Source organism: Anopheles gambiae, chromosome X, assembly GCF_943734735.2.
Source record: "Anopheles gambiae chromosome X, idAnoGambNW_F1_1, whole genome shotgun sequence".
NCBI classification, from domain to species: domain Eukaryota; kingdom Metazoa; phylum Arthropoda; class Insecta; order Diptera; family Culicidae; genus Anopheles; species Anopheles gambiae.
In genome coordinates this window covers 5,198,535-5,225,590 of record NC_064600.1, presented here as the reverse complement: position 1 = coordinate 5,225,590, position 27,056 = coordinate 5,198,535, and the positions used below count along the sequence as shown (strand labels likewise).

At 47.5% G+C, this 27,056-nt stretch overlaps 1 protein-coding gene across 5 annotated transcripts in view; it reads left to right on the top strand.

Annotated features, from left to right (window-relative positions):
* Positions 1 to 23,995, top strand: part of LOC3289648 (uncharacterized) — a 139,870-nt gene extending 115,875 nt beyond the window's left edge. For 4 of the 5 annotated variants that reach the window (XM_061657751.1, XM_061657763.1, XM_061657770.1 and 1 more), the window contains exons 6-14: positions 5,695 to 5,991; positions 11,196 to 11,555; positions 17,990 to 18,198; positions 18,305 to 18,616; positions 19,537 to 20,119; positions 20,195 to 20,659; positions 21,938 to 22,185; positions 22,259 to 22,423; positions 22,524 to 23,995. In XM_061657751.1, the coding sequence (XP_061513735.1) occupies positions 5,695 to 5,991; positions 11,196 to 11,555; positions 17,990 to 18,198; positions 18,305 to 18,616; positions 19,537 to 20,119; positions 20,195 to 20,659; positions 21,938 to 22,185; positions 22,259 to 22,423; positions 22,524 to 22,778 (2,894 nt within the window). In that variant the 3' untranslated portion in view covers positions 22,779 to 23,995. The remainder of the gene's footprint in view (positions 1 to 5,694; positions 5,992 to 11,195; positions 11,556 to 17,989; positions 18,199 to 18,304; positions 18,617 to 19,536; positions 20,120 to 20,194; positions 20,660 to 21,937; positions 22,186 to 22,258; positions 22,424 to 22,523) is intronic. The other variant, XM_061657777.1, reaches the window with a different exon arrangement.
* Positions 23,996 to 27,056: the final 3,061 nt, after the last annotated feature.

Below are 27,056 nucleotides of genomic sequence, written 5' to 3'. Positions count from 1 at the left end.
GATCCATCTTTCCGGGAGCGTTTTGCATTTTCGGACGCGCGCTGTGTACGTTGCTTTTGGGGCCGTGTCGGCGTGTGCAAATATTTATCGTTCGCTTTGGGTGTCTCGGTCGGTGGTGGCTTTAAGGCGGATTCCAGCCCGCTAAGCCATCGTCAGCTCTCTCTCTCTCTCCTTCTCTTAACAGTGAATGGCTTCCCACTGCTAACCTGCATGTAAACTTATTAATTTCAAAATATAAGAACGGAACAAACCGGCCCTAGATGTGTGCACACGGTGTCGGAATTCCAATTACTGGTCGCAGTCGTCTTCCACCCTTGCCAGCCTGCCAGCTAAAACAAATTTATTACACGCTTCATTTGCGGGCCGAACCGAGACAACGTTTGGTTTTGGTCGCACGGGAGGCAGCAGCAGCAAGTTGGGATCACGGCTCCCAAGCAGCAGACAGTGGTCGTGACATTTTGTGGCAAACAAACAAAAAATGAATTTGTCAGGCACGCCCAGCTGATCCGGGTAATTGATCGCACAACGAGCCCACAACACGACCAGAAATCGATAGCTTGCCTGCCCCCATTACCAGCAGACATCTTTCCAGGGTTTTTTTTTTGTTCTTTTTATTCCTTCCCTTGTAATGTGGGTACCGGACATCGAACCGGAAACGCTACGAGCAGAAGCTCATCGCGCAAAGTATTGGTTAAACGACCGGAATGGTAATTATAATTATAGGGGTTGTCTAATTATAATGCCCCATTGACATTATCACGCCACCGTGCTCTGCCCGCTCCCGGTCCGTACTCGGGGGGAAAAAGGTTAGAAAACGAGCGGCCAGGAACGCTTAGCCGTTCGTTCAATTCCTTGCCTTAGTATTTGCTGTTCCCAAGCGATAGACAGAGAGAAAGAGAGAGAGAGAGAGAGAGTGTTTGCCATCGAGATCCGGGCTATAGATTTGGTAGTGGACTTTCGTGACAGTGGGGGATATTAGTTTAAGTGCAATTTAAATTCAAACTTTTCATATCGGATTATGCAGGGGTGATTCAATTTCCAACCCAAAGTTCTTAAGTTCTTCTTCTTCCTATTTGATGCAACAACCTGAGTCGGTCCTAGGACTGTCTAAGAAACTAATAAGCTTGGCTAGCGTGAGCTTACCATCTTGACCTCTGTTGGAGATGTAAACAATGAATTTATATTTACAAGAACATTAGAAATTTTCAATTAATGAGAGGTGTCAGAGATTGTTCAAGCCTTGTTTAGTCATTTCTGTCATTATAGAACTATCTATAAACAATTTCGAACTACTACCTGATGGTGTTGGAGTTCCCAACCAAAAAAAATCTTTACAGAAAATTAGAAAATATTTTAATTTTGTTGTTTGTTGGTAATAAATAATATAAATAATATTGTGTTTGTTGTAACGCCTGGTACCACACTATTCATTTAGGTAGCAATTACTAGGCCTGTTCACAACAGGCGCTCGCGTAGTATAAGTTGAGTAGCGTTGATGACAAAATTACTATTAATTGTTTAATAAACCATTTAAATTTCCGATTCAATGAGCTGAATTTTGGTTTCAAGATATTTGCAATCAGTGCTGCAAAATGTCACGTACATCGCGAGATTTTCACCGACGAAAACAATCAACATATCCGTGGTAGCTTGATCCTCATTGCTGATACTCAATAAAAGTGCGTCATGACACACCGAACGCGACATGCAAATTCTTGAGCCCAACGCGATACTCTGACTGACAAGCTTAGCTTAATGCCGGCGCTCATGATTTTTTTCTGGCTGTGAACAGTACTGCCAAATGCCACTGTTTCAGTCACCAACACTCATGACTGAAACGAAGCTCAAATCAGCTCACGCACACAACTGAAATGATGCAGTGACGAGACTCAAACAGTTGGAGGATTAATCACATGCTTGGTGACATCTTGATTAGCACCCAGTTCTTGGTCACTCACTTGGTCACGAAATTTTTGTCGGCGATAATCACGAAATTCTTGGAATATACTTGGCGCGTGGGCTCTAACAACAAAATGAGCATGCTTTCTCCCTCTGTCTGTTTTGTCTATTATCTGTCGGGTCAAACAGAGCGAAAAACATACTCATTTTTGAACCACCGTATAGCACTGTAGCACCGTATAGCTCCCATGACCATCGCGATGATCATCGACTGGTTGCACCGAGTTGGTTGCACACATGTTACCAAGCATGTGATGGTCGCACCAACTATTTAAGACTCGCCTCTGATCATCACAGTAGAGCTCATGACGCTGACACGTTTTTTTCCCGCTGGAATTTGTCATGACGATGTCAGTGTCATGATGACATCAGTCAGTCATCATGACATTTTGCAAAACTGATCACAGTACAAAAATGTCATGACATAGTGATGGCCAAGCGATGGTCGCAAAAATGTTATTAAGCACGTATTGGTCACACCAACCTTTCTGAGTATCGCCTCTGATTATCACAATTGATGAGTACGTGACGCTGATATAGATTTTGTTTCAGTCAGATTTTTCATGACATTGACAGTGACATTTTGACTTTACAAAGTCATCGCGGGCCGCATTGTTGCCTATCGAGGGCTACATGCGGCCCACGGGCCATAGTTTGGAGCCCCGAGTCTGCATCATCTACACGAGGTCAATATCGTACTAACAGTGTTTATGAGTTTAATGTTATGATGAAAGATGATTTTATCTTACATTGAAACTTACAATAAATGTATAGAAATATTTGGATATTTCAATTGATTTCTTATACGAAACAAAGATCATTAACCCTCATGCATCCGTTGCCATGAACAGCAAACGCCACTTTATAGAATAAAAGAGCGCATACATTAATGTCCCTCACTGTACCAGTAATCCTGTGGTACTGTAGTCGCGCTCACATTCCTTTTCGCGTGCCATCGGTGCGTTTCGGTCAAGATTTGGCCGTAACCGTTTGAAATACGTCCCGATATCATCCGCGGATCCGCTGTCGCTCCAAATAAGGGTTTGTGTTTGGTCTTTGAAGGGCTTTTTTTTTTTGCTTTGTTTCCCATCCCTTGCTGACTAATCTTGCCGACCTATTTTGCTGCTGTTGGTGTTCGTTATCACCTCATCCACCCGGCACGGCGTCCTCGTTTTGTAGGCGGTGTAAGAAGCATCCGAAAAGGTTAAAATATGAACTCTCGATGCCAATTTAACCAGTTAACAACTGCTTTTCACGGAAAGCGCACCCCGATTTGCCCGAGCTGGCACTTTTTTCTTACCGAACCTTCCGACCGTTGCGGGTGTATTATTGTTTCTTATTTGCACGGACACAACATCGGTATGTCTTCCTTTTTTGTTGTGTGCGTGTGTGTGTCTGTGCAAAGGTTCAAAGGGGTTTTAAAAAAGGCAAATATCCCTTCTCAAAAGCAAGTCACACAAAACCTCATGACTGACCGTGCTCAAAACGCAAACCCCGCACAGTCTTGCCCATGTCGTCGCCACCAAGGCTCGCCGCTTATGAAGTAGGTTATCAAACGTGTTGTTTTATGGTTTTGCTTCTTACCGAGCTCAGCAAAGAGGGCACAGCACCTCACCCCAACCCAAACACGAGACGACGGGCGGTGTGTGTACCTTGCTTTCGAAAACGCAATCTTTCGCCACAATTCAGGACGCATCGCACGCTCGCTCCTGCTCCGTCTCAGAGACTCTTTCGCCATCTTATTAGAAGGATCAGTTTTAGTTTGTTTAGGAAAGCAAACCCTGTGTTTACACAAAACCGGTACCGGCTCACTTTGGGTGGGGGGGGGGGCGGTTTTATGGGGTGATGGGGGAGGGGCAGGTGCAAAAATAAAGCTACCGTTTGCCCAATATAGAACCGTGACGAGGGAAATCCCATCTGAAATATCTGTTTTATGTTCGCTTGGATTATTCCGGGCATTTAGTGAGCGGGCCGCGTAAAGCTTAAACCGAATGCGCTCGTTGATCGGGGGAGGAGCGGCCGCTTCCGAATCCGATCTCTATTGACCGTTGATGATGGGTCCGTGGTTTGTTAGCAATGTTCAATTGGGGCGATGGGATTTCACCGTTTGATATCCAACCGCCGTGTGGAGATGTTAATTGTTCGTGGTTTTGCTTTCCAAGAAGGTTGGTTTTTGATCGGGAAGGGAAGAAAGGGAGGGGCGAGGGAAGGGTTTGTGTGCCTCATTAAACATCTTACTGTCTGGCTAAATATTACGTAAAAGCGCTATTAACACCGTTTTTTTTTTATTTTGCGCATTGCTCTTGTTTGCAAGTTCTGAGCTAATTCACTGGTGGGCCAATGACCACTTGCGCAAATATTGGGCTAGGGGTGAGAATTTTAGAATCGGTCTCGGAATCTCTTATAAATTGCAGGAAGTTTAATGGACGATTAAAAAGAGATTGTTTTATGATGCTTCCAGATTGTCACAAGCTTATAAGAAGTTGTGAGAAACGCATTGTGGAATATATGTACTCATAAGATTTCCAGAATTGACATTTAATTGTGCAAAAGAGAGCTCCAGTATCTAGGGAGCAGCGAATTCTGAGCTCTAACTAAATAAAACATCCTACTGATGACCTATACATCTGTTGAATTTTGGATTTATACAGTTAATATTTCCAATATGAATTCAAATAAGAAAACACATATGAATTAGAAGGAACTAAACTATAGGATATAGATAAAACTACTTGACTAATTTGGACTGCATGAAATGAACTGCTCGATGTACACTAATGAACTTTGCAATGAAATATGTAATGAACTATGGAAAAAACACCGAGTACACAGTTGCAAACAGACCGGCGATCTGATCAAATTTATACTAAGCTAATTGCACAATCCAGCACATTAGTGAATATATTTCACAACATCCTAGATAACATGTAATCGAGAAGGATACTTACTAAAACAATTTAGATGGTCATGAATAGCCAAATCTTCATGACAGGTCAAATATTCAGAGTTGATTCTGACCTAAGCGTCCTAAACAGATATTGGTTCATGCTTTATGTCATGAGCATCATTGATTTGAAGCATTTGCTCTGTATTAAGAATATTACTATCATTTGACAGATGACAGCCAGATTGCAAGTATATGTGAAGGGTTCGATGTTTTAATTAAACCGCTTCTGGAGCCAGATATTGGAACAGGCTACAGATATAGATAACTTTAACCTGGTGACGTACTCCAAAGCGTTATGTCTTGGGATTAATACACATTTCCCAACAATATGACATCCACAGAGTAGAAAGCAAGCCCATCTATAACTCTGTAAGGATGACTTCAGGAATTTATTGACATTATGTCATGGACTCAGACGTCAGGAACTTCGCATCGCTCGTTCCATTTATTTTTTCGGTGTAGTAACTGAACGGTCTGCTGTTGTCTACACGAATAGCCAGATCTTCATGTCAGATTAAATATCCAGAGTTGATTCTGACCTAAGAATCCCTAAACAGATATTGGTTCATGGCTTACATTAAAAGACCACTGAAGGTTCAACATTCGACAGACTAATCCTCGGCATAGCTCCAATATTTAAACAATGCAATGTCGTGGACTCAACCATTCCGAGGCGTTTCGACATATTCAGAAATTTCCAAATTATTGAACACCATTCCATTAAAGCCAGAGAACGTGTTGACTATCCCGTGTGTAACCCTCTCTTGACGCTCCCCCGCTACTTACAGAATTCCTACAGGCAAATCTGAAAAACGTACAACAGCACCAGCAGCAGCAGCACGCCGCACCACCGAACGGTTCCCTTCCACAGCAACAGCTGACATTCGCCGGCACCGATCAGCTTCCAACGGCTGCTGCCCAACAGTTAGCAACATATCAGCAGCAGCAGCAGCAGCAGCAGCAGCAACACGACCTACCGCTGCTGTGCACCAATCCGGCAGGCAACACTTCCACCACGAGCACCACCACCGCCGGTACCGGACCGGGCGATGCCGTAGCAGCCAGTACATTCCGCACTCCATCAGGTATGTCCGACCGGAGCCCCAGAATGTGTGCCCGGAATTTTGGCACCAACAAACAAACAAAAAAATCCCATCCGATTTCTATCGGTGGGGTGATGAAATGAAGGGGGGAAGGGGAGGCGAAAGAACTACCACAAGTGACGATGGGATGTGTGTGTGTGTGTGTGTGTGTGCAGGTAAATTCTTGAACACCACACCCAGCACGAGCGAAAGAGCGGGTTCCCCGGACGACAGAAAGGGGTTGAGCGATATTGATTTATGCACACCACGCCAACGTTTGAAGGTAACTGGGGGGGGGGGGGGGTAGGTGGGTAAGGTGACGTTTGCAAAAAGTATTGCAAACCCCGTTTGCGCAACGGGAAACATCGCTTGATGGCTTTCCGCAAACCGACTTTGGGCTCCCGCGCTGTACCGCACAAGGGAAAGAGTGAAATCTGTATTTCGAGCCAGGCAGCTGGACCTTCCTTGCTTGAAGCGGCAGCAGCGTAGTGGTGTCCTTAATTAACACTGTACCATTTTCTTCCTAATTAAGTCAGTTCGAACCCCTCTCTCGCTCCCCTCACCCTGTACCGGCCGAGTAGCGAGGAGTGCATTTGTGCGAGCTCCAAACTAAGCCGCTGCCAGCAACCTTCCAGCAAGGACAGCTTGTCGTCGTCCGCCATGTGGCCGGATCCTGTCCTTCACCGTCCCACTGTGCTGTGACTGTGGAGAGCAGTTGTCAGTTGGGGAGGAAACGGGGGGCTTGGAGCGATAATTGATTTTGATTTTGCTAATTGGCAACGGCAGTGGATTTGTTTTTTTTTTTCTTCCTGCTTCTTCTTCTCCCCACTACGGTCTTCCTGTCCTGGCTGCACAGATTAAGTGGTACTGTCTTATACAGTGTGTGTGTGTGTGTGAGCCTCCATTTTGGTCCAGTGCGCATTCCCAGTTTGACAGTTTTGGGGTTATGATTTTAAATTCAATTTCAAAAACCCCGTCAGCGGCCGGCGATTTGCCCATTATTCTTTCGTTCTGTTGCGCCTGCTAGGTATGCAAATTTCGCTTTCAATGCGCGGGGAAGTGATGCCCACAACAACAACACATCATGGAACGGATTTTTGTGCATGTGTGTGTGTGTGCAGGTTGTTCTCGAACGTCGAAAATGAACTAACTAGTAAACCCGCCCGTATGATGACGCGTGCTGTTCCACACCAACCAACCTGCAACCTGGCTCGGAGCAATATTCCTTCAAAAGCGCGCCTGGTAGTTATGCAGCAAAGCTCTGAAGCATCTGGAAAAAAGGAGGAGAGAGAAACCGACCACCACAAGGAACGATACGAAAAGGGATGCCCGGCGGGCATCGAAGACGGGATGGAAATTGAAATCAACATAACCATGCCAGCTTTGCCGGATGGGTTTATAAGCTTCCCCTTTCCCGCACGGTGCACCAAGCTCCGGCTTCCTCCAGCTCATGCATCATTGAGCGCAGGTCTTCAACAGCCGGAAACCGTTCCGGTTGAACATTTTCTTGGAAAACTCTCCCTAAGCAGTACCTTTAACGGACTGAATGTGCGTTCAAGGGCAATACCGCCGACCCCGGAAGCGTCGCAGGCAGGTACTCTTTTTTGCCACCACCACCACTACACCCCCGAAGGCATGGCCGACGACGCAGCGTCCGACCACGAAACAGCGGGAGTGTTCAGCTTTGGAGTGGTTTCGAGATGGAATTTCGCCCCACGAGCATTGGGCAGGGGTGCGGGAAAGCTGGGGCGGAAGCGCCTGTGAAGCATTACTATCGACAGCCCCCCCTCCCCCCAGACCGTCAGCAGAACCATTCCGGGTATGGTGCAATAAATGTTATGCCCCTCCAACCGCTTGCTAAAGACCCCTCCCCCCCCCCCCTTTTTTTTTGTTCCTCCAATACGCATAAATGTAGTTGCAGGACGATAAAAGCGGCACGATTAGGGGGGGGGGGGGGGGAACCTGCCGTGTCAATCTCGACCCGGTGGTGTGGCACTTGCACGACTTAGTTGCACACCCCAACTGCTCGCAGCACAAGAGGTAGCCGGTAGTGGCTGGCAGCACTGCACACGCCTGAAGGTAGGCAATGAGGTGGTTTTCGTGCTGCTCCGGAAGAATGCAGCGCACTTACAACGGGCGAACTGTGCGAACTCTGGTGCACGCGGGAGCGTTTTGGAATATGAGCTATCGTTACGATTTTATGGTGCTGTACGGGGAGGGAGGGGGGGGGGCGGTTCGCTACACAGTTAACTATGTCCCATCGCAAAAGTTCAAACAACCAAAAAATATGTTGCAAAGAGACGTGCGCAGTAGGAAAGAGCCAAGAACACTATAAATTTAAACGTAACGCTCCGCCATGCTGCCCATTAAATCCGGCACGTAACGATACGAGGTGAGCGTGTGCAGAAACTTTCCCGGAATGGCCATGATCTCTTCTCTACACACACACACACACACACACACACTTGCAAGATCAGTCCGATTGTGCCGAGCGTCGTGCAGTCACTTGGGTGCAAGTTCGGCGGCGGCGGCGGCGGCTGCGGCTAGTTTGGCTGGGCCCCACAGCATGGCTAACGCACCGAAAACATGCTGCCAACTTGGCCCGGGGATGAACTTTTAGGTTGCTGGCTGCTCGACAGTTTTGTACCGAACCGGTTTGCTACAAGAGCGCTTAAACTTGGAAGCGTGTTGGTGTGGAATGTGTTTCCTCCAATGCTGCCCCCGAAAAAAGTGCCTCTTACACAGGAAAAAAGCAACGACTCTCCGGCTAAGAAGAAAGCATCTTATCCACTGTGAATATTGGCGCTGCGAGTGGGGAACCAAGCGGCTCCGCCGGAATGAAATTTAAGTTGCGTAAGTTGTGGCGGTAATTTCTGCCACCAGTTTAGAACATAAATGGGTGGAAGAAACATCCCCGCCTGTGCAACGTTAGTGGGCGACCGGCTGTGGCGTCGAAAGTTGCCAGCCATTAATTTATCTCAGGGAGCACACCCACACACACACACACACACTCCTGTACGTATGTGAGGACACGGGAGAGAAAGTTTCCACATCCACTGGATTATGCTCGTTAGAGGTTTATGGTGTGTGGCATCCAAGCATCATTTACCATCATGAGGTCCGACGTGATCCGCTGCCGCTTTGCCCAACACTGGGTCGTGTTCGGTTACGAGTTTTGCATACGGCTACACGCTCTATTATTGCTCGGTGCAGTAATGGGTTGTGCTGTTGTGGGAGAGTGGAAAAAAGAAAAAAGCAACCCAACTCGGACCCGGAGCGCTTGGTGGGTGGATCGGATTCCACGAATAAGATGATCCAAGATCTTTGCAAGTTTACCCCGGGACTAATACAAATCACGGACGGGGTTTAAGTGCGTTGCCCTGCACGATGCTCTTTAACGGGTGAGATCTGCAACTCTGAAGCAAAAGAGCTTATTAACTCTATCTATGTGCTTTTGGGATTGAGATTCAGGCAAGGATCATATATTCAATACATTGAATGATTTAAATGAATCTAAATATCGGATTAATAGATGCAGTAAGCTCTAACTTTTAGTTTGAATCTGAAAAGAATCTTGTCCAATTATCCTGAACTTCAGCCAATACTGATGGCATTCGAACAGTGTTTTGGTCTTGTAGGAGTCGACACATCGGTCATAAGTATAGTTCGTAAAGTTCAAATTTTTGAAGATTCGCAAAACTGCAGATTTTGAAATATTTAATGATTCATGCATCAGTATACATATTGTTAAGGCTTCAAAGATGCCCAACTATCAAACGCGTTATATATCTCAAAAGGTTCGTGAATCTTGAAACCTTCAGACTCAAGTCATTATGCAACTGTTTCTTCAAACATTTTTGTCACAAACGAATCTTCTGCAAAGAATCACAAAGCATGTACAGCTTTGTTTAGGATCACTACAGCTGCAGTCGTCAGCACAATGCACTTCCAGATAACTCTAGACAACTAGGCAGAACTCCAGACGGCGTTAGCTCATTCCGGATGATACCGGTAGACTTTAGGCGAAAGAACTCCATTGGAGCCAAAGCCTCTCTAAACTTTAAGAACATCAATAATACCGTTTGACGAAGGCTGACTTAAATTAATGCATGAACGAAACATCTAGCATATGTTTCAGAACGACTTCAGACATCTAAAGACATCTTTTAATAATTCTTGCAGTCGGCAGCACTATTCCAGATAACGATGGACGACTTTAATTTATGCCAAATCGAATCGCCTGGGACAAGATTCAGAACGACTCCAGACAACTCACGATATATCTTTCAATGATTCGGGAAGTCGTCAGGACTATTTGAGATCATTCTTGACATCTTGGGAGCACTCCAGACGAAGTTGGTTCACTTCGGAAGATTCCAAATGACGTCGGACGACTTCAATTTATGCATTTCAAATCACCTTGGACATGACTCAGAATGACTGTAGACAACTCAGGATATCTTTCAATGGTTTGAGAAGTCGTCAGGACTATTCCAGATCATTCTAGACATGTTGGGAGCACTCGAGACGAAGTTGGTTCACTTCGGAAGATTCCAATTGACGACGGACGACTTCAATTTATGCATTTCAAATCACCTTGGACATGACTCAGAATGACTGTAGACAACTCAGGATATCTTTCAATGGTTTGAGAAGTCGTCAGGACTATTCCAGATCATTCTAGACATGTTGGGAGCACTCGAGACGAAGTTGGTTCACTTCGGAAGATTCCAATTGACGACGGACGACTTCAATTTATGCATTTCGAATCACCTTGGACATGACTCAGAATGACTGTAGACAACTCAGGCTATCTTTCAATGGTTTGAGAAGTCGTCAGGACTATTCCAGATCATTCTAGACATCTTGGGAGCACTCCAGACGAAGTTGGTTCACTTCGGAAGATTCCAGTTGATGACAGACCACTTAAATCAATGCAAAATTTAAGCCGCCTTGCAAAAGAACCAGAGTGACTTCAGCTCAGGGCATCTTGTAATGGAAATATATGACAAAACAAACTGTTTACAGCATTGCCGGTTCGACCTCTCTTCTCGAAAGAGAGTCGAGCTGCTAAAGCGCTATTTATTTTGATGGTTCAACTTCAATCTTCAACATTTCTTTTTTTTTCTGACCAAACTAAACCCCACCATCACTGTAGTGCTCTAACCGTTTTTATTCCTCTTCCTGCCATTCTTCATCCCTTTCAGAAGCTTCCGGTACTCAGCATCCTCCGCCGCCGCAGCAACAGCCGCCCGGTGCACTACACAACCTGCAGCTGAAGCTGCCGCTGCACCGTACGGCCATCGATGCCGGTTGCGATCAGGGGTACGGCAGCGAGCGGTCGCCCGAGGACGAGCTGCCCCCGCCCCTGCTGCTGATGCACGAAACGCAGTACATCGAGCTACTGACCGCCAGCACGGCCGCCGACTGTCTCGGCACGGCCGGGCCCGTTCAGCAACAGCCGGGCGATGGCACGCAGCAGCAGCAGCAACAGCAGCCCTACCAACCAACCTACTGGACCGGCGGCAACCAGGTCGTGGTGGGACCGTACAGTTTTATTACCAAAGGTAAACGCGCCGCCGTTGAGTGTCATTTCAGCGAATGTTCTTACGATCAAAACCCTCGAGAAAGTCGCTGGAAGTGCTTGCGCGGATTGAATTGACAAAACAGTGAACAAGCAAAACACATACGTACGCACACACACACGCCGTAAAATGGATTGATTCTGAGTGCCCCCGGGATAGGGTTGGTGTGCAGCGAAAGAAAGTGGGCAGCAAGCGCGAAACGAAAACGTTCTCGCTAAAGGAAGACATTTGGAATTGAAATTGAGGTTCTGGTTGTTTTCTACCGTGTGTCTCTGTTCCCGCTTGTCAGGCTTTTGTTTTTTTTGCCGGCTGAAGATAGGCAGCAAGCCTTACCATATCTAAACCCGGGGCTAGGTTATATCTTGCCGCATATCTCACAAAAAAGAGAAGAACACACACACACACACTGTGTGCACAGTTTCGGCTGCACAAACCCGGATAGCAATCTGCGCGTCCGTCCGCTGGTCTGTGTTGTTGGTTTTGATTTTTATTTTCCATTTTCCCTCCAAGACACACACACCACGGAGCATCAATTTCGTCCAGAAGAAAATGAGATTCACAAACCAGCCGGTGGCATCGCACGATGACGCGCCGCTGCTCCGAACGAAGACGTGAGAACGCTTTCCCGGGCGCTGGTTTGCATATTTTTTGGGTTTTGGGTTTTTTGTTTGTTCTCGGGACAATTTTCATATCTTCCGTGTCGGCCGGCGACTCGACTCTCTCGCTCCCTTTCTGTGTGTGTGTTGCATGTGTAATTCAAACCAATCCAATTTATTCCATTCCTATAAGCAGTTACAATCCGTCAGATAAATAAAATACGCCTTCGCGTCCACGGCAGCCCGGGGACGTGGGAGCAAAAAACAGAGCACTGAAGCATGCAGATGTCTACAGGAGTCTACCCCTCCAGCGCCATTTTGTTTTTTTTTGCGAGCGTGATTTATGTTTACACGCCTCGCAAAACGCACACGTACACGAAGCAGCCGGTTAAATTACACACTTGGTTTTATACAATGCCACGAGGCAAACGCCAACATCTTGCTGATGCTTTTGGAGGACGCAGGCGAAGCGCGGGAAAGACCGGGAAGATTGTGAGCGTGTCAACAAGTGATTTTCGGGGGTTTTGTGGCGTCTGGGAAGTTGGCAATGAAACACAGCCAAGCACCATTAACAACCTCTAAATGAGTGCACTTGTGTGTGTGTGTATGTGTTTGGGGAAGCGTGTTTACCGGTATTTCCATTGGAGGTGATGGTAACCAAAAGCGCTCCCGGTGCAACAGTGGAGCAACTCGTTACTTCAACTCCTCCTGCACACGACCCATTAGCAAGTTACCGTCCCATACACTCTCACACACACAAACGACTCCCACTGCCAAGTGATGTCCCACTAATGGATATATATATATATACACACACGCTCTGCTGTGGTCCACCCTTGCCGCGTATGTACATTAGGTGCCGGAAGGACGCAGTACTACAGCGCGAGGGAGCGCGTGGGAGCACTCAAAGGTGCTCATGTTTTATGAGCACTTTTATTTCGGGCATGGTGCAGAGTGCTGCGCTTTTTCGGCAGTGGTGCCGCCGGACCAAGTGATGCAGCAGTAACCCTTCCTTTTTTTGTTCTTGTTGTAGACATTAGTTTCGTTTTTGCTTCTGGTGACAGGTGTTTTCAATTTGTGCAAGAACTTGTATATTACGTTTTTCCACTTCTTCTTTTTTGAGTTGAAGTATCCTCTCTGCCAGCATGGCACAAATTTTAAGCAACGACACCGCTGGGAGGCGGACGACGATACGACGGTACACCTTGTGTCCGGAACATTCACTACCATCCCTTGACCGGCCGTTCCGTTCACCACCGGAAATCGAATTCTTCGTCCGATGCTGCACGCAATATGCAATGCACTATCGCCAGGAAATAGGCAACGCTTTTCCGGCCAAAAAGGGAACTCAATTCTTGCTTTCCAACAAAAAAAAACCCCCCCATCTCGTCTTCTCGAAAACCCTGGAAAACTGGAATCTTCCACGGCCGTTGTCCGGCAAAATCCCGGCAATGGCACGTCCGGTTTCGAAACCTTCACTCGAAACCATCCTGCCGAGACGTGGCCAATCATTTTTCATTTCCGTCACCGGCGACTGTGTCGGCTCTGTCTTCCTTCGTCGGGGTTATAAAGGTTCACACGCCGGGGTTGAAAGTTTTTGCCCTCCCCCCCCCCCCCCCCCCCACCTTCAAAGAGCGACCAAGTCTCAAGAGCGCAGCGTTCCGGTAGTAGTACGCAAGCTGCAACTCGTTCGTGTCCAACTGCTGTGTGTGTGTGTGGTTGACGACCAATCGGGCCACCCACAGGCAGAAGAAATTAATACGATTGTGTGGCTGCACAGGCAAGCCAAATCAACGACAAAAGGGCTCGTGTGTATGTGTGTGTGTGTGTGTGTGCTTTTGTACAATTTCAAACACCATACTTAGTCTCCGGAATCTGACTCACCCACAGCAGTCCCCAGCCGCGTGTAATGTGGTGGTTCAGTTTTCACAGTGCAGAGTACATTAGGCTGCGCTTGATGGGGAGGTTGGGCGGGGCGCGAACCCCATTTGGAAACTTTCCACAAAACAAAATCATCAAATATGGCAGACTAATGTGTGATAAGCCGCGTGATCTTGTGTTGTGGGGCGGCACGGTGAGTGCTGCAAGTGTTGGTTTAGTGCTGTACAAAGCAGTGAAATAGTTCGAACCTATTAACGGCCGTACTACAAATGCCAGCGTTTTGAAAAGAGAGTGATGAAAAGATCACAAAACATGTGTTTTTGTATCTTGGACGAACATTTGAGGCTCTGAAGCAAAGACATTTGGTCATCAACAGTTTCCCATATTCTAGCGAGATAGAGATCTCAATATAAAAAAAAGCTGAAATAATCGAACAACAACACCGAAGCTGATGTTGGTGACTCCTCAATGTACCGATATTAATCAAACTGAAAATATCCTCAAAGTTCATAAAGATGTGGTTTGCAAATGCAAAGTATTGTAAAGCAAATATTAGATTAAACTTCTTATGAATGTCAAAACAGAGGCCAACAGTTGTTTTTTTTCATCATGTCACGATTGGTAGCCTCAATGTCACAGTCTGATACAAGCTGTTAAGGCTGCCTGACGGAGACCAGAACTTGTTGTACCTCTTGATTAACCATTCTATTTCATTTTTGTTTTGGTTTAATAGTTCATTTGGCACGTTTACATGGCTACGCAAACAAATTTCAAAGATCTTCGTTTTACTCTGATGGTTACGGGAAACGTAACGTCTACCAAACTCAATCGGGAACTTACAAAGCTCCACTAAATTGACCTGTAGTCGACACCGAACCCCGTAACGGTCTTGGTACTGAGAGTAAAACCATACCGGTGCTTGAAGTGAATACTTATCCCGTACCGGTCCTGGAATCAATCAATCAATATTACCGATACTGGAACTGATCACGAACCCATACCAGTCCTAGAACTGATATTGATCCGATACCGGCCCTGGAACTGATATTGTACCCATACCGGTCCTGGAACGGATACTCAACCCGTACCGATCCTGGAACTGGTATTGGTCCGATATCGGTCCTGGAACTGATATTGAACCCATACCAGTTATGGAACTGATATTGATCCTATACCGGTCCTGGAACTGATATTGAACCTACATCGATCCTGGAACGGATACTTAATCCATACCAGTCATGGAACTAAAATTGACCAAATACCGGTCCTGGAACTGATATTGAACCCATACCGGTCATGGAACTAATATTGATCCGATACCGATCCTAAAACTGATATTGATCCGATATCGGTCCTGGAACTGATCACGAACCCATACCAGTCATGGAACTGGTATTGATCCGATACCGATCCTGGAACTGATATTGTTCCGATACCGGTCCTGGAACTGATATTAAACCCATACCAGTCATGGAACTGATATTGATCCGATACCGATCCTGGAACTGATATTGTTCCTATACCGGTCCTGGAACTGATATTGAGCCCATACCAGTCATAGAACTGATATTGATGCGATACCGATCCTGGAACTGATGTTGATCCGATACCGGTCCTGGAACTGATATTGTTCCGATACCGGTACTGGAACTGATATTGAACCCATACCAGTCATAGAACTGATATTGATCCGATACCGATCCTGGAACTGATGTTGATCCGATACCGGTCCTGGAACTGATATTGAACCCATACCAGTCATGGAACTGATATTGATCCGATACCGGTCCTGGAACTGATATTGAACCCATATCGGTCCTGGAACGGATACTGAACCCATACCGATCCTGGAACTGACATTGAACCCATATCAGTCATGGAACTAATATTGATCCGATACCGGTCCTGGAACTGATATTGAACACATTCTGATCCTGGAACGGATACTGAACCCATACCGATCCTGGAACTGATATTGATCCGATACCGGTCCTGGAACTGATATTGAACCCATACCAGTCATGGAACTGATATTGATCCGATACCGGTCCTGGAACTGATATTGAACCCATATCGGTCCTGGAACGGATACTGAACCCATACCGATCCTGGAACTGACATTGAACCCATATCAGTCATGGAACTAATATTGATCCGATACCGGTCCTGGAACTGATATTGAACACATTCTGATCCTGGAACGGATACTGAACCCATACCGATCCTGGAACTGATATTGATCCGATACCGGTCCTGGAATTGATATTGAACCCATACCAGTCATGGAACTGATATTGATCCGATACCGGTCCTGGAACTGATATTGAACCCATATCGGTCCTGGAACGGATACTGAACCCATACCGATCCTGGAACTGACATTGAACCCATATCAGTCATGGAACTAATATTGATCCGATACCGGTCCTGGAACTGATATTGAACACATTCTGATCCTGGAACGGATACTGAACCCATACCGATCCTGGAACTGATATTGATCCGATACCGGTCCTGGAACTGATATTGAACCCATACCAGTCATGGAACTGATATTGATCCGATACCGGTCCTGGAACTGATATTGAACCCATACCAGTCATGGAACTGATATTGATCCGATACCGGCCCTGGAACTGATATTGATCCGGTACCGGCCCTGGAACTGATATTGTACCCATAACGGTCCTGGAACAGATACTCCACCCATACCGATCCTGGAACTGATATTGAAGACATACCGATCCTGGAACTGATATTGTAACCATACCGCTTTTGGAACTGATACTGAACCCATACGAGTCATGGAACTGATGTTGATCCGATACCGGGTCTAGAACGGATACTTAATCCATACCAGTCATGGAACTGATATTAAACCCATACCGGTCCTGGAACGAATAATGAACCCATACCAGTCATGGAACTGCTCCTGGAATTGATATTGAATCCATTCTGGTCTTCAAACAGTTCCCCATAGTATCCTTTCTTGAAACTACACCTGGATCTGTTGCGAATCCAGAACCAAACTTGCACCTGTTTCTGGTCTTGGAACCGATAGAGTTTCTGTTCGAAGACAGGAACAGATTCCGAAGGTCATCGTAGGAATTGTAGCTCAATTTGTATTGTGAAATAGTACATATTGAATGAACATCTGTCACATTGGACAGTCACGTTATAATATCCCATGCCTAAAATGCTCTCAATTCCCTTATTGCTAGCGTGCGGTACACAGCTACACGCATACTTATTCGACACACACTGTAAAATCCCGCCCGCATGAGTGCAAATTAAGACTACAAAGAGGGAATCCAGGAATGTCTGGTCGGAGTTATGGCAGTTATTATTACGCCTTCCACTCCACGCTGACAGCCGCTGGAAGAATAGTACCCAAGAGCTGAAGGATGTATGTGCACACACACGCACACACACACAAAGCTACAACAATTGGTGCTCTTTTATGGCTCTAGCAGAAATACTGTTCCTGCAGCATCCGTGTGTGCGGATAGCCATATCGTTTTTTAACGGTCCTCGTAGCCATCGCGCGTTGCGTGCAGACGGCGCGGGGTAATAACCGTTCGCATCCTAAGTGACGTTAAGTGATTCGCTTTAGCCTGACAGCACCGTATGCGTCTGGGCGAGCGATAACAAAAGGCGTGTAATGGCGCCGGCACCGTGGCGCAGTTGCTGGAGCTGGAGTGGAGTTCAAAGAATTTTAACAACGCGCACACACACACACACACACACATTGTCTCGCGCTCTGATCTCCCTTTGTAGATACGCAGAAGGAAGAACGTAATGAGTGTCCCTTTGTGTGTGTGTGCGTTTTTCCCGCTCGAAAAGGTTGAGCTGGTGGGAGGCGAAATGACTCCCACTTCCTGGATTTAACATATTTTTGACGTTTTTTTTTTTCGTCTTCCTCCTCTTCTTCCTCCCCAGATTCAATCTTCTTCGTCCAGGTGGCCAAGGGTAGCCGCGGACTCGGATTTTCCGTGTCGGGCGGTTCCGACTCGTCCGCACCGTACCCGGGCCTGATCCGGATCAAGCGGCTGTTCCCGCACCAGGCGGCATGGGCGACGGGGATGCTCCAGCCCGGCGACATCCTGCTCGAAGCGAACGGTGTACCGCTGACCGGTCTCACCAACTACGTAAGCATCTTGCTTGAGGGGAGAGGGTCAATTGTTGCAGAAGTTTTTATGACAATCTCCGTTTTTCCGTTTGTCCGTTTTTTCCCCCCCTCAAACCCACTCGCAGCATGCCCTGGAAGAGTTGCGCAAGGCGACGAACGTCGTCACGCTCACCGTTTGCCGACCGAAGGACGAGCAGTACCGCAAGCTGTCGCCGCCGACGGAACCGCCCCGGCCGCCGCTACGCAACGCACCGTCGTACGAGCACGGCTCGGGTTCGGTACCGCAGTCACCACTGCCACCAGCCGGCATTCCATATCCCCAGCAGCAGCAGCAGCAGCAGTTGCAGCATTTCTTCCCTCCAACGGGTGCCAGTTGGAACCAGCAGGTTGCCGGCTTCCTGCCACCGCTCGATCCGATCCAAACCAGCTTCAGTGGGGTAAGTGTTTCCATGCTATCCCTTTCGCTTTATTTTCCTATCTGTACACACTGAGTGAAAATGAGTTAAATCTTTTGATTGAATGATCGAGAGTCTCAACTCGCATCGAGAGTTTGCATTCTTCCGAGAGTTGCAACTCGATGAGTGAAGCTACTCTACGCTCTAGTAGAATAGTAACATCTCTCATAGTGAGTTAATAACTCTTTCGAGAGTTATAGTTCAAAGAGTGTTTATACCCTGCACATCAACTAGTAACTCACTTGTCCTAAATTACATCATTTGTGAGTCAAACAAATCTTTCGAGTGTTCAAGCTTGATTGAACACTCCCCGCCAGGAAGTACCTCACTCGCAGTGAATTTAACTCTTTCGATCAACTCTTCGATAGGAGACTCACACTGGATTGAATAATAGCACGAGTCCAATAACTCTTTGGAGCTTTAATTGTGGTTGAGTGGTTTCACGTCTCCTCGGCTAATAGTAAATCTCTTATAGAGTACTCAACTATTGACGATAACTGTTTTGAGAGTAAACCATTCGGTAGGTAAATCCCTCTTTCGCGAGTTCTATCAATATTCGTGATTTAACTCTTTGCTATCACGAGTAACTCACGTGGAGTTAATTACATAAATTCAAGAGACTTCAAACTCTTTGGACAGTTAACTGTGGATGAGTGATTTACCTCTCCTCTGCTAATATAAACAAGTGAACCAAATCATTCGTGAGTCTAATTACTCTTTCGAGAGTTCGAGAGAGCTCATTTGAACTCTTCACTCGACAAAAGGAACTCCCTTCTACCTGTGTTATGCATAAGCTGCTAAACTCTTTCTAGAGGTATTCAGACAATGATCTAAAGACTCAACACGCCCTCTGAATGAACCATCCTTACATCTTCCCACTCTCCTGCCTTCTCTTTCCCAAGGAGTTTGAGATTGTCATGACGAAGCAGCAGGGCTCGCTCGGGTTCACGCTGCGCAAGGAGGACGACTCCGTGCTCGGCCACTACGTGCGGGCGCTCGTGCGCGAGCCCGCCCTGAGCGATGGGCGGATCCGCCCTGGCGACAAGATCGTCGCGGTGAACGACGTCCCCGTCTCGTCGATGACGCACGAGGAGGCTGTGATATTTCTGCGCCAGGCGGCGGACGTCGTCCGGCTGCGGCTGTACCGCGACCAGGCCCAGACGCCCCTCTCCGCCCATTCGCCGTCGGACGCGAGCGTCCGGGGGGCCCGGACCCGGCTCATCCTGCGCCCGGAGGCGCGCAATCTGCTGAACGATCTGGCCGCCAGCCGGTATCATCGGGCGGCGGCCGGCACGACTGGCTCCGGCTCGTCCGTCGCGTCCAGCAGCACTACCACCTCGCCGAGACGCTTGCGGCGCGTCGGTGTGCACCAGCATGGCGTCGGCTTCGACAACCACGGTTTCCAGCAGCAGCACCACCACCATTCCAACGACACGTTCAATTACTCCGACAGTTGCTCCAACGCGTCCACCATCGTTAGCCAAGGTAGTCCCGTGCGAGATCGGTGTGTCTGCGCTTCTAGCTCACTACTTTCCCCTTGATTACCTCACCCCGAAACAGCTCTAGACAATCTGGATGAAGCGTACTACCGGGACGAGGAGATCGATGCCATCGTCGCCAGCGAAGAGCAGCAGCAGCAGCAGGGTGGCGAACAGGGACCAAGACCGCGCCCCACATTCCTAGATCTTGAGGCGGGCGCCCGGTTCCAGCTGGGCGGTGGGGGCGCCACCGTACAGCAGCTGAACCAGCTCGACCGGGCCGCGCTGGACGCGCCGCTACGGTACGGGCTGGCCGGGCCGGGCACGCCCGGGCTCGCCGGGCCCGATCCGGACGGGCCCAACTTCGTCTCGCTGCCGTGCGAAACCTTCCTGGTGGCGTGCAAAACCGAGCAGGATCTGCAGGACAGCGACCAGACGGAGGCGATCTACGTGCAGCACTTTGCGCACAAATCGCCCCTCTACTCGTCCGTGAACGTGCCGTCCCGGGTCGGTGCCGCCGAGCTGGTCGATGCGGTCGAACGTGGAGGTAAGCAGAGCAAGTCAATAGCAATCCCCAGTTTTAGATTCTGGTTCCTGCTTGACGGGTACATGTTCAGGTTCAAATCAAGGCTTGTTTTAGTTACCCAGTCCCCTTAGGTCCCTTGTCTTACTTAGGCATATGACTCTGTAGAGAGTATCAGTCTGAGGTATAGCTACCAATAATCGATTCCAACATAGTTTCTTTACCTATATGCTTGTAGGTCCATCATTCTAGCTTCTCCTCCAAAGCCTCCGTTTGTTAACTCAATCATAGTTCCCTTAATAATACCTAGAGAAGTCTTGCTCAAATCTCGATCACAGTTTTGGCAGTTGTGTCTGAGAAAAACATATCATCCTGGATATCCTTACCTAAGACCTTGAAGTTATGATTGATTCTTGCCTCAATTGTTGGGCTCCAAAGTCTGTTGAGTTCTGACAGTTCCCAATTTTCCTCAAAATTAAGCTTGATGCCACTGGTATCAAGCACATCAACTATATAAAAACACTGGTTTTGGTGGTTTATAACCCTGTTTGGCATCCTACTTCTCTGTTCCAGTCTTACCTGACACATATTCTAGATCTGAATTTAGAAGGAGGTCATAGTATTTGTTCCAGATCCTGTATAATCTGAAAGTGTTTAAAATGTTATACAAAGTGGAAAAATATCTTCTGAAGATGAGATGGTTGACATGCGTTACATTTTCAAAAGCGTAGCGTTACTGTTTAAGACCAAAACATGCTTATCTGTCACAAATGAAATTTACATAATATCTCTCTCTCTCTCTCTTTCTCTTTCTTTCTCTCTCTTTCTCTCTCTCTCTCTCGCTTTCTCTCTCTTTCTCTCTCTCACGTGCTGCCTTGCTCTCTCTGTATATATTACTTGATCTCTATATATCTACTTCTCTTATCTGTGTTTTGTCTCCATCGCTCTTCTTATTGTCTTTTCTATTGTTACCTCTCTCTCTCTCTTTCTTTCTTCTTGCATTCTCGCTTCCTTCTCTTTTCATTCTTCTCTCTTTCTTCTCTTTCTATTTTCTATCGCTTTGGCTCTTCTCTTGCTCTATTCACCTTCTTATTTTCTCTATCTCTCTTTATCGCTCTCTCGCTTTCTTCTATTTCTGTCTCCTCCTCGTTTTCTCTTTCTTCTCTTTCCCTTTTCTTTCTTCTTTTTCCTTTTTCTTCTATTCTCTCTCTCTCCCTCCCTCTCTTCCTCCCTTCCTCTCTCTCTCTCTCTCTCTCTCTCTCTCTCGCTCTCTTCCTCTCGCGCCCCTGTGACCACCGCCAGGCAAGAAAAGTCTAATGAAGTGGAAGGGAGCAACACTGCTGGGCGAGGAAGGGGAGCGGGAAGCACCCTCGAACCCCGCGGACGGCGGTACGCCCGACCAGCAGGACGACGCGCTGGCAACGCCCGACGCGGACGACTCGAGCCTGGCAGCGACGGCGGGGACAACGCTCAGCACCGCCACCCCGACCACGGAGCGCGAACTGTTCGATCTGAACGCGAGCTGCGGGACGGACAGTGAAGGGAATCAGGTAACGCCGACACACCCACAAGGAACCTCCCCCACCCTATACTAACATCTTCCCCCCCCCCCCAACCCCCAAGATTTTCACCGTCGAGCTTAACAAGGGATGGAACAGTCGGCTCGGCTTCAGCCTGCAGCAGGAACCGGCCAGCAACGGTACGGTGCGCACCGTCATCAGCGCCATCTACCGGGACAGCGTGGCAGCACGGGACGGTCGGCTGCGCGTGGGCGACATACTGATCATGGTAAGTGGTTGCGTAGTGGTAGTGGTAGTGAAGCAAAACACCGAACAAGAACCTAACACTGCAAACCCCCCTCCCCCACCCCCACCCCTCAAAACGGCAGGTCAACGAGGAGTCGGTCGAATCGCTGCCGACGGCGCAGGTCATCGAGCTGATGCGCATCGTGCGCGGGTCCATCTTTATCACGCTGATGCGACCGTCCGGCGGTGGTGCGGCTGGCGGGACGCTCGAGCCAACGCCCGAAGAATCGGAGGAGGTTCGGGATGGTGCGGCCGACGCGACGCCGACGATGCAGCCGAACGGAGCCGAACCTGAAAAGGGTGGCGAAGGCAACGCGCCGCCTACGGTGAGCCAGTAAGTGTGTGTGCGCGATGGTTTCCACGGCGCGATGCCAGGTAGTGGTAGTAGTGGCCCCGGTTTTTACTATTTCGTAACGTAACACCTAACGCCGGGTAACGGCTATAGCGGTTACGTAACAGGTGATTTTAGCGTGTGTCATAGGGAAGGGCAGCCAAGAGAAAGAAAGGAAAGGGAAAGAACAACCGAGTTTTGTGTTTGTGGCTGTTGTTGTTTGTTGTTGTTGTTGGTGTGAGATGATAATTCATTCCGTGTACTGCCCAGGAGCCATTTGTAACGCTTCCATTTCCAAAGAACGAGCTGAAAGCGAGAGAAGGGGAGCGACGATTGTGGAAGGAAAGCGAAGGTGGAGCAATCAGCGGCTCAACAAATGACCCAAACACGAGTACGAGCGACTTAAAGAGACTTTTACACACAATACGAGATGCAAAATCGAGGAGAGAGAGAGAGAGAGAGAGAGAGAGAGAGAGAGAGAGAGAGAGAGAGAGAAAGCGAGTGGAGATAAAAACGGATCTTCTTCGCCGTCAACGTTTAGCCAATGCAACCTAGTAAAAGCAGGCAGGAGCGGGATAGAGTTAGTAAACAAAAAGGGAAAAGAAAACGAATGATCTAATTAGCGACATTATCGTGTGTCTCCTCCACTCACGCAGAGATGACTCTGTGTGTGCGTGTAATCAAATGTAATCACAGAGCTGGTAATTTTAACTATCCCGTTCCCTCCCTTCCCTTTATCCCTTTCCATTTCCTACACACACACACACTGCTCTGTGGTTCCCTTCACACTCAACGGTCCTTTAGTAGCGCTGCAGCGAGTTTGGAATGACTCGGCGAGCGGAGTTTAGAGACCTATCCATTGTTAAGCATCTTTCCAATTCTCCCTTCCCGCCCTTCATTGCCACGGTGGTTGCCCACAATCCCCACTCCGGTTCCTGCCCATCCATCTTTGATCGTTGGAGTATTTTAAATGTTGTTAGTGTAGCCAAATGCGCAAAAACAAAAGGACAGAAAACAGAAAAAAAACGGAAGAATAATAGAACAAAAATCCACTATTGGGAAAACAGGCAAGCAAAAAAAAAGCACATCCAAACACACACACATTTCCTGTGAATATCCCTAGATTACTGGATATTTCAAGTGTGCGTGTGTGAAGATGAGAGAACGAAGTAGAAGAAGAAGAAAACACTCGAAATAAAGATCATATGATGTTTGTACTTTGAACGTGCGCGAACGGGTTTTTTTTTTTTACTTATTTCCGGGGCGGTTTAAAAGGATGGTTGGGTGAGCAAGGGCTGGATAGTAGGGGAAGCTTCCCCGAAAGTGTCACTTTCGTTTGCGGGTGGGAAAACGGCGGCTCGAAACGATTAAGCTGCTCGCAATCAGAATCGCAAGCAGAATCCCAATCGAATCGCAGTCCCAATCCCAATCAGAATCCCAATCGCAAAGGACTCTTTCAGGGATTCAAATCCTACAAACGGGATCCGATCCGATCGAATCTTTCTACGGATTGAATTCGCGAATCTTCCGAATCCCGAATCTCCCAACACTACCCACGGTGACGCTCGCATGATAAATGAAAGCGCGAAAAACGAAATTCAACGACACAGACACACATATTTATGCGAAGCAAAGCTACGGAAGGGTAGTGTCAGGGAGGAAATGCGAAAATAATTTGCTACCACCACCACCACCACCACTCGGGCGAACTGTCATCAGCATCACAGCTTATCACAAAACGTTTCGTGCCCCTTTTTGCCGACAGGGAAGGCCTCTTCGCCGCCAAACAAAAGGAAAGAGTTGCAGATCTATGACCGTCTCTGAGTGCGTGTGTGTGTGTGTGTGTGTGTGTGTGTGTGTGTGTGAGGCAAATTGTGAAAAGAAAGGGAGCTATCTTTTCTCCCCGTGCGACCGACATCTTGGGAAGTGGGAAAAGCGACACACACAAAAAAAGAACACGCCTCGTCCTTTCTTAACCTAAAAGTTTTTTCTAGCATAGAAAAAAAAAAGAAGACAGTTATCTCTTCACCCTCTGCCTGCTCTTACGTGCCCCTTTCACACATCCGCAAGCAACAACAATCGATTCGTTCCGCACGCCGAGCCGGCTTTAATAAAGGTTAAGTGAATGCACGCACGGTGCCGAGGGTGTGCTTGCACCGCGTCAGGGCCCACACATCGGCTCGACTTCCGCTCACCGGTAAGTAGACTCCGTGGTGTGTACCAAACACGACAGAAAAGAGAGAGAAAGAGAGAGAGAGAGAAGAAAAAAGGAGCAAAAGCAACATCCTCTGCATACTGACGCGGGGCCTGGCCGGGACCACTACCGGAGCTTACAAGCCAACTGGAACTATAGTTAATTATGCAAGACGGCGAATTTCCCGTGACCGTGGTATGCGTACGCCTACCGCAGCATCCTCTCTCTCTCTCTCTGTGTGTTGTTTTTTGTTACGCTAGTAGAGCAACAACAAAAAAAAAACCCAAGCAAAGGCAGCACGTCGTGTTGTAATATGCATGATAGCGTAAATTGAAAAGAAAGAAAAGCTACAACAACGGCAGCCCCAACAGTCCGCCACTGGATAGCTGGATATCTTTCACCAATCACCAATCGCAATCCCCCAGCACACTTAGGCTCGTCTTAGTAGCTGCTTTGTCTCGTCGGCTGGCCCTCCACTGACGGCTGACTCTCAGCCGTGTTGGTTGAGCTGGTTGTTTCAAAATTTCACTCACGCTGCAAAGACTTTTTTTGTCGTCCCAATTTCAGGCTCAACACATTTCGGCAATAAATTTTAGTCACTTGTTTGCTTACTTTATGCTCGCGTGCACCACAAATCAATTTCCCAATTTACCCCAAAAAAACCAATTCGCCCGTCGATGACTCTGCCTACATCTGGCTGGGGGGGGGGGGGGGGACTGGGGTTTGGAGCGCAATGATCACAATCGGATAAAACATATCAAACACACGCGTGGAGAGCGACCGGGGGTTGTACAGTTGTACTACGCACGCACGGTGGGACAAGTGATGGACATTTCGGGATGATGGACCGAAAACAAATGTAATTAAAAGCATTAATTTCAAAGAACATTTCGTTAAGTGTTTCTTTTTCTCTTTTCCTATCTACTTATGCTAGGCTTTGGTCGCACTGCAAAATGAATACAAACGTAAATATGCATAAATACTTAAACACATCCTGCTTCAACAAATGCTTTCTCTGAAATTCATCTATCATTACAGAGCTCTCATTACAAGGCTCTCAACCCAAAAAGTAATCTTAAAAGACTTCGTTTAGCAGACGGTAAACGACTGATGCATTCTAAAAATAGGAAAAAAAAAATGGCTGGTGGAGCCATCTGTTGGTGCGATAGTCCTCACAGTGGAGCTTTCCTCGCTTTGAGAGCTGTCTCTTTCCCTCTGTACTGTTTTCTGGTTTTGCATTGAAATTATGCTTCGCTACAACTAGAACGGCGATACGATTGTTTAAATACTAAACTCTAATGAAAATTAACAGAACTGAAGCAAGTGAGATTTGAGCAATCGTATTAGATTTACAGTCGTTTAAGCTTAATCTGTGGCGGCACGAGTAAGGCACGATTTATTGACCTGACCGTTTCTCACATGTCACGATTTATCGGCACCGAGCCCGTCTAAAATCCATACAAAATAAGTAATAAATATGAAAATTACTCAATCAATGGTGGGGACAGGTCCTCAGAATAAACTTGTAAAGCGGCCATAACGTTACTCAGTTAGCTGAAATATAAGCCAAAGTGGGTGTAAAGGAGGGTATCGTCATGTAGAACATTTGGCCATCAAGGCTTTTAGAAAAAAGGCACAAAACCAGGATCGACGGCAGTTGTGTCAAATGCGACGAGTGTTGCTGGTATATATAGGTATAATACACGAATTGTTTATTTGTTAATTGTTAATAATCATAATTGTTTATCTCTGGAGCGCACCCACGATTCCGATCCGACTCTGACTAATGTTAGTCCGGAGTCGTTTTGAGTCTTCGGAGTCGGAGTCGTCCGGAGTCGTTTAGAGTCCTCGGAGTCGAGCGGAATCGGAGTGGTCGGAGTGAAAAGGGGTCATGTGGTTTAATGAGCTTGTGATCAGGCATTTCCTCCGACTCTGACTCCGGACGACTCCGGACGGCTCCGGACGAGTCCGAACAACTCCGGACGACTCCGAACGATTCCGAACGACTCCGGATAATGCAGGGCGGACCTACCTTCCGGAGTCGATACCGAATTTATCGGATGCGACTCCGGATTTTTGCCAACTTTACCC